We start from the raw sequence: 6,706 nt of genomic DNA on the forward strand, positions 1-6,706 counted from the left end.
CCTTAGCCAGAAGGGGGTGGCACCACCCCACCTCAAGCCTACACATTCCACCTGGCTGATATCCAGTATTATTTTAAAGTATTGCCTTCAATTGTTTGGAGACCTTTTTTCCTCCTGGAAATATTTTACCTTCCAGTTTGGGGATACTGGGAATAATTCAGCTTAATATACTTAAATTAATTTTGAATTTGTGATAAATAATTACATATTTTCATTTATTTATTTATTTTTTTCATGCTACTACAGATTTATCAAAAATGTAAGGGCAACACTGTTTTAAAGTCTTATATTCACATAAATGCTAACAGTAATATTTCTCACTCAAAACTTGTAATAATAACTGCAAATTAGGGAAAAACCTGTATCAATATACCTAACAGTACTGCCTGAGATTGCAAGTTAATACAAAACTCCTAAGGATTTTTATATTATAAATATCAAAATTACATTTTTCATTAAAAAATGTCCTTGATTAATTTTAAAACTAAATCCAAATACAATTAAATGCACAGTATAGATAAGCGTTTCTCTGTTTTATTAACCTTTCCTCTGATGTTAACTGCATGGACATCCTGCTAAATGAAGTTCACCCCCTCCCCCGTTGAATTTCCTGGATATAAGCCAGTGTAAGAGTATCTAATGATTAACTCATAAAGTTTTTGTTGACCAGCATCCTCTTAGAGTATTATGCACTAATATAGATGACTTAAAATAGCTTTCATATGCTCATCCGATACTGACTTCTCTTCCACTCCTCCCATTGCTATAGATATGCAAGCAGCTAGCACATGCTTACAAATGACACTGTCTCTCCTCTTGAGCACTGAGAATTTGAACGCAGGGCACTGGCAGAAGATGGAATGTGGGAGACATATATATGGCGTTCCTGAGCTACCAGTGACCTGGTACACCCACCGCCCGCTGCTGCTTACCAACTTCACCACCTGCAATACCACACACAGCTTTATAAATTATCATACCATTCAAACAGCCTTCTCCACAAATGCAGGCTCCAGTACAGGAGGAAGACTTAAATTCAATAAAGTTCCTCATATCCGAACTCATTAGGCAAGGCCAGTTTGGATACTCGGAGTTTCTGAACTCGCAGTTTTACCCAAAATTACCCAGAAAATGACCAAGGATCCTATGCAAGCTGTCCCAAACCCTTGTTCATAGTACATAATATAGGTACAAAAATGCAATACAATGCAATAAATAAGAAAGTACACAGTATTATACAGGTTAAGCTGACCTTCTCTATGAAAGACAGTGCAATAGGACAGTCATGTTTTGCTTTCTGGACACGTAATTTCTCTAGCATATTGACGGACACTTGCTAAAATTACCTCAAGTCTATCCAAATTCATTTAGTTTTTAATTTTGGTGAATTTATTTAAATGGGGTTAGGTTAGGTTATATTATTCATTAGGTCAGATTAATATTTAGGTGTGGTTAGATTATGGTACTTCAGGTTAGGCTTGGTTAGGTAAAGCAAGGTTATGGTTAGGTAACAAGAAGCTTTAGAAACTGAGAAAGTTTAATAAGTCTGCCATTGTGCTTGAGCTGTTCCTGTCATCATACTTTCATTGTAAGACCTACCATTTCTATTCAAGCATCTGTGCTTTCCTATGCCACCTTGCAGGAGGGCTTGCTTCATTTCATTTTGTTTATAAAGGCTCCAACATGTTTGCATGTGTCGACCTTGGTCACCCGATAGCAGCTCTCAGTGCTGCTCGATCTCTGGCAGCCTCCATATTTAGTTCCTTATCCCTGAGGTCACAGTCTATAACCTCATCCCAAGTTTTTTCAGTCTGCCTCTCGCAACCCTACCCCCAGTGTTAAAACTTCTCACTTGCTGCACCAAACTGTCATCCCCCATCCTCTCCACACGCCCAAACTATCTCAATCTACTTCCCCTCATCACGACAACAATACACTCGAGTCCCAACCTTCCTTCTTCCATCATAAACCTAGCCACCTCCAGGCCTCGCATTCAAGGATGCACTGCATATCCACCTAATCATTGCCATTTCTGTACATTTGAACCTCTGAATATCCGCTTGCTTTACTACCCAGGTCTCACTACTATACAGCATTACACTCCTAACATATGCCGCATACAAAGATCCCTTAGCATGGAGGGAGAGCCCTCTCAATGTCATGAGAGGCATCAGCTCCCTGAACTTCTTCCAACCACTCCTCACTCTAGCCACAGAGCTATAGTACTTCCAAAATATCAAGATCGTTTAGGCATTGACCCTCACGGGAATTCCCCTACGTGCGACATTGCCACAGTTTCTATTGGCCCAATTATCAGATTAGAGTCAAAGTGCTAGGGACAACCCTCACTCCCAGCTCACTACCTCTCTCTCTCTCTCTGCATATATTTTTATAAAAAGTCTATACGGTTTTATGAATTATTAGAATTTGAGGAAAAACCTCCTGACTCTGACTGTGTGTGTGTGTGTGTGTGTGTGTGTGTGTGTGTGTGTGTGTGTGTGTGTGTGTGTGTGTGTGTGTGTGTGTGTGTGTGTGTGTGTGTGTGTGTGTGTGTGTGTGTCTCTTTCTCTCTCTCTCTCTCTGCATATAAAATATACATTTTATGGAGATTTATTTCTATAAAATGTCTATACGGTTTTATGAATTACATAATTTAAGGGCGAGCAGCAGGGGTGGGAGCTTCCATCTCTGATGGCAGTCAGAGAGGAAATGACCTGTGGATTGACACCTGACCTAACCTCACTGACTCACCTACAAGCATGACAGCATTGGAAAGCAACGTTACCAAGTGCTGAGGTATTTATAAAAAGTCATTGTTATTATTAAAAACAATAGGCATTTTCTTACACTACATAGCCTTATTAGAGAACTATATATATACTGTGTATAAGAAACAGGGAAGTGAGCATGGAAGTGAAAAAGTTACTACATGACAGTATTGTGATACCAACTCTAACGTACGGAAGTGAAGCTTGGACGTTGTTGGAAGGACACAAGTCAAGAGTGAGAGCAGTGGAAATGAGTTATTTAAGAGGAGCCTCTGGAGTCACATGGAGAGACAGGCTGACGAATGAGGATATAAAGGAGCGTTGTGGTGTTGATGTGGATGTGATAGGAAGTGTTATGAGGAACATACTGAGGTGGTTTGGCCATGTGGAGAGGATGGAGGGTGAAAGACTGACGAAGAGAGTGTATGTGAGTGAGGTGGAGGGGGAAAGAGGGAGGGGGAGGCCGAGGATGAGATGGAGGGATGGGGTGGAGAGGTATATGAGAGAGGGGGGTGTGAGTTGGGAGCAGGGGAGTGAAATGGCGGGGGACAGGGCGACTTGGAGGCGATTTGTTTGTGGCCACCCCAAACGGGACTGAGGCGTCTGGCAATAGATAGATAGATAGATAGTATATATATATATATATATATATATATATATACTGTAAATAAGTCTCATGTAGAAGTAGTAACTAGCTGACATGAGACAGAGAGGTGTGTTTTGGTACAGATTTGGCAACGTCGTACGAAGGGGAATTCTCGTGAGGGACAACCCCTAATCGATCTCCATATTTTGGAAGGAAGGACTATAGCTCCAGCCCCACCTCCAGCACATAACAAGTCTCCCAAGTAACAAAACTTCCACACACTCGCCAGCAAGATCAATCCTTTCATGCCCGACAATCTCCACATGCTCATCCCAATACACAGCACACATGAAATCACAAGTACCTCACAGTCACCTCTAATACCACTACATCTCCCTCTAATACCACTACATCTCTTATGCACCCACTTATCACATACACTACACAAGATGTAACCTAATTACTTCCCATGCCCTTGTGGCAAACAGCACATGGCCACTCTCCTTCTCTGACAGTACTACCACCAACCCTAGATCCATTCACCTTTGTTTTATCCACATTGACTCTCAAACCCTTGTGCTCCATCTCAACTCTCCACTTCCTAAATCTTTGCTCTGCCTCCCTTGCATTTTCTGAAATCAACACCAAATCATCAGCATACAACAACTCCCACGGGAGTCCATTTCTGAAGTCACGTGAGAGGGCTCCAAGCATTATATACAACATGAGCTCATGACTGACCCCCTGATACAAAGCAACATTCAAGCAAAACTCATCACTCAAATTTTTACTCACTCTCACCTAAGTGCAAGCACCCACATACATTGCCATAACCACTTTAACCAGACACTCCTCGATCCCAAGCTTTCTCATTGCCCACTTCACCACCTCTGTAGGGACTCTGTCAAAGGCCTCTCCATATCAACAAATTAAAAGGACAGGGAGGGTGAAAGACTGACGAAGAGAGTGTATGTGAGTGAGGTGGAGGGTGGAAGAGGGAGGGGGAGACCGAGGATGAGATGGAGGGATGGGGTGGAGAGGTATATGAGAGAGGGGGGTGTGAGTTGGGAGCAGGGTAGTGAAATGGCGGGGGACAGGGCGACTTGGAGGCGATTTGTTTGTGGCCACCCCAAACGGGATTGAGGCGTCTGGCAATAGATAGATAGATAGATAGATGGTGAACTGAGTGAATTTTTCTATCTGAATCTCAGATTGAAGCAGGGATATGTCATGTCTCCATGGTTGTTCAATATGTATACCGTATGGATGAAGTTATAAGAGAGATACAAGGTAAGGCAGTGGATGTTGGAGTGGCCATAATGAGAGAAGGCAGTGTTTGGAAGATTCAAGTTGTTTGCTGATGATACTGTATTGTTAATGTGAAGACAAAGGGGAAATGCAAGGCTTGGTGGATAAGTTTGGGAGAGTATGTAAGAAACAGAATCTACGGGTGAATGTAGGAAAGAGTACAGCTGTGGTCGTTGAGAGGAACAACGTCACTCAATGGATAGTGACGTTGGATGGTAAGGAAATGGAAAATGTGAGTGCATTTAAGAACATGGGTAATGTGATGAATAAGTATGGAAGTTTAGAGTATGAAGTATACTAGAAAGGGTACAACAGGAAAGAAAAGTTGCTGGTTCACTGAAAGCTGTGATAAGAAATAGGGATGTGAGTATGGATAAAAAAAAAAAAAAAAAGTTACTGCATGATAATATTGTGACACCCAATTCATTGTACGGAAAAGAAGCTTGGACCTTGTAGGAAGGACACAAGTCAAGAGTGAGAGCAGTGGAAATGAGTTATTTGACAGAAGCATATGGAGTTACACGGAGAGATGAAATAACAATGAGGAAATGAAGGAGTGCTGTGTTGAGGATGTCATAGAAAGCATCAGAAGAAGTAACTGAGGTGATTTGGTTAGAAGGAAAGGATGGAGAGTGAGAGAGTAACGAAGAGACTAACGAGGAGTGTATGTGAGTGAGGCGGAGACCAAGGATGAGATGGAGGAATGGAGTGGAAAGGAATATGAGAGAGGAGGGTGTAAGTTGGAGGAAGCACTTCGAAATGGTAAGGGACAGGACAACATGGAGGCTATTTGTTTGTGGCCACCCCTTAAGGGATTAGGATGTCTGACTATAGATGGATATATTACAATACTTCAGGATAGGTTAGTTTAGCAGGGTTAAGGTTATGTAGGACTGTTTTTACACTCATCTCCTACGCAGTCCCCAACAGCCTATGCAGGTCCAAACACATTTCCGTTTTCACATTTGTCCCCAACCAGCCTTCCGAGACTTTCAGTTGGAAGCTGGATTAGGGCTGACCCCAAGTAATACTGGAACATTCTTGGAGAGCATGGAGGCTCCCAAACACATGGACCCGAAAGAAATAAAATAAAGGAGTTGTTGTTTAAGAAATATATTTATCAGTGTTTTTAATATCTATAAATGCTTATGTGGTTGTTATCCTTTTCACTTAAATGAAAGTTTTTTCTTTGAATCAAGCAACTAGCACATAATTATACTCAACAACTTTACAGTATCCAACTGTACTAAGGAAAGAATTAACAATGTGGTACTATGAAGGGAAGTAATTATGGCAACATATAAACTCTCCTGTTCAAAAAGTCTTTCCTGAGTGAACTGTCTTGTGGCAGAACAAAATGTACACGATGTCATAAAAGTGAAAGAGTTGAAACCATCCACAATAATATAGTTGAGTCAACTGACTCAGGTGGGTGGTGGCTGAATGTTTCATTCAAAATCCATGCTAAGAGAAAGAAGAATTTGGGGGTGACATTGTTTTAAGAATTAGTCTATCCATGATTGTAAATGGTGTGCAGAGAGGAAACTGATAGTTCAGCCTGGGTGAAAGGTGACTCACCTTCCGTCTGTCTATGAGATCAAGTGCATTGGTGAGTGACTGTCCATGGATGAGATGAAGAGAGTTGAGGAGTTCTGGAGTAAGTGTGGCTGAGGCTTGTTGCTGCTGCTCCACCACCTGCAACAGCCCTGCCACCACACTTGATATGTCTGCCACACGGTTCATCACTTACACTCCACACCGTGAACCACCTGCTGTGCTGGTACAAGAAGCATCTAAATTAGCCATCAATATAAAGTAGTCACCTTTCCAGGATTATGTCAGGACGAACGTACCGGTATCTTTAATTGTGTGTAACTTATTGCATACTGTTTCATTTTCTCCTGATGAATTGTTTGTTTAGAAAAATCATACCTGAAACACATTCTTGCATACAGTTAGTCTCCCTCACAACATACTTACAATTTCAGTACTCTATATGTAAATCTGCCACTGTTTAGCAAGGTATACTTCACAACTTTATCCA

The 6,706-nt window shown here is 41.5% G+C and overlaps 1 protein-coding gene across 1 annotated transcript; it reads right to left on the bottom strand.

The window, feature by feature from the left end:
* Window positions 1-347: 347 nt before the first annotated feature.
* Window positions 348-6,405, bottom strand: LOC145412141 (zinc finger SWIM domain-containing protein 7-like). Its single transcript, XM_080282074.1, has 2 exons — window positions 6,241-6,405; window positions 348-944 (listed from the first exon to the last, which is right to left on the bottom strand). The coding sequence occupies exons 1-2, from the start codon at window positions 6,403-6,405 to the stop codon at window positions 693-695; spliced, it is 417 nt and encodes a 138-aa protein (XP_080138200.1). The 3' UTR covers window positions 348-692.
* Window positions 6,406-6,706: the final 301 nt, after the last annotated feature.

This window comes from Coenobita brevimanus, chromosome 92 (assembly GCF_032717465.1).
Source record: "Coenobita brevimanus isolate Jiangsu-jjx chromosome 92, ASM3271746v2, whole genome shotgun sequence".
NCBI classification, from domain to species: domain Eukaryota; kingdom Metazoa; phylum Arthropoda; class Malacostraca; order Decapoda; family Coenobitidae; genus Coenobita; species Coenobita brevimanus.

Excerpts from the sequence above, each read along its gene's own strand:
- LOC145412141 (XM_080282074.1), bottom strand. The coding sequence starts at position 6,405 with ATGAACCGTGTGGCAGACATATCAAGTGTGGTGGCAGGGCTGTTGCAG. Across the intron at positions 945-6,240 it reads ATCTCATAGACAGACGGAAG|GTGGTGAAGTTGGTAAGCAG; the intron begins GTGAGTCACCTT and ends GTGGTATTGCAG.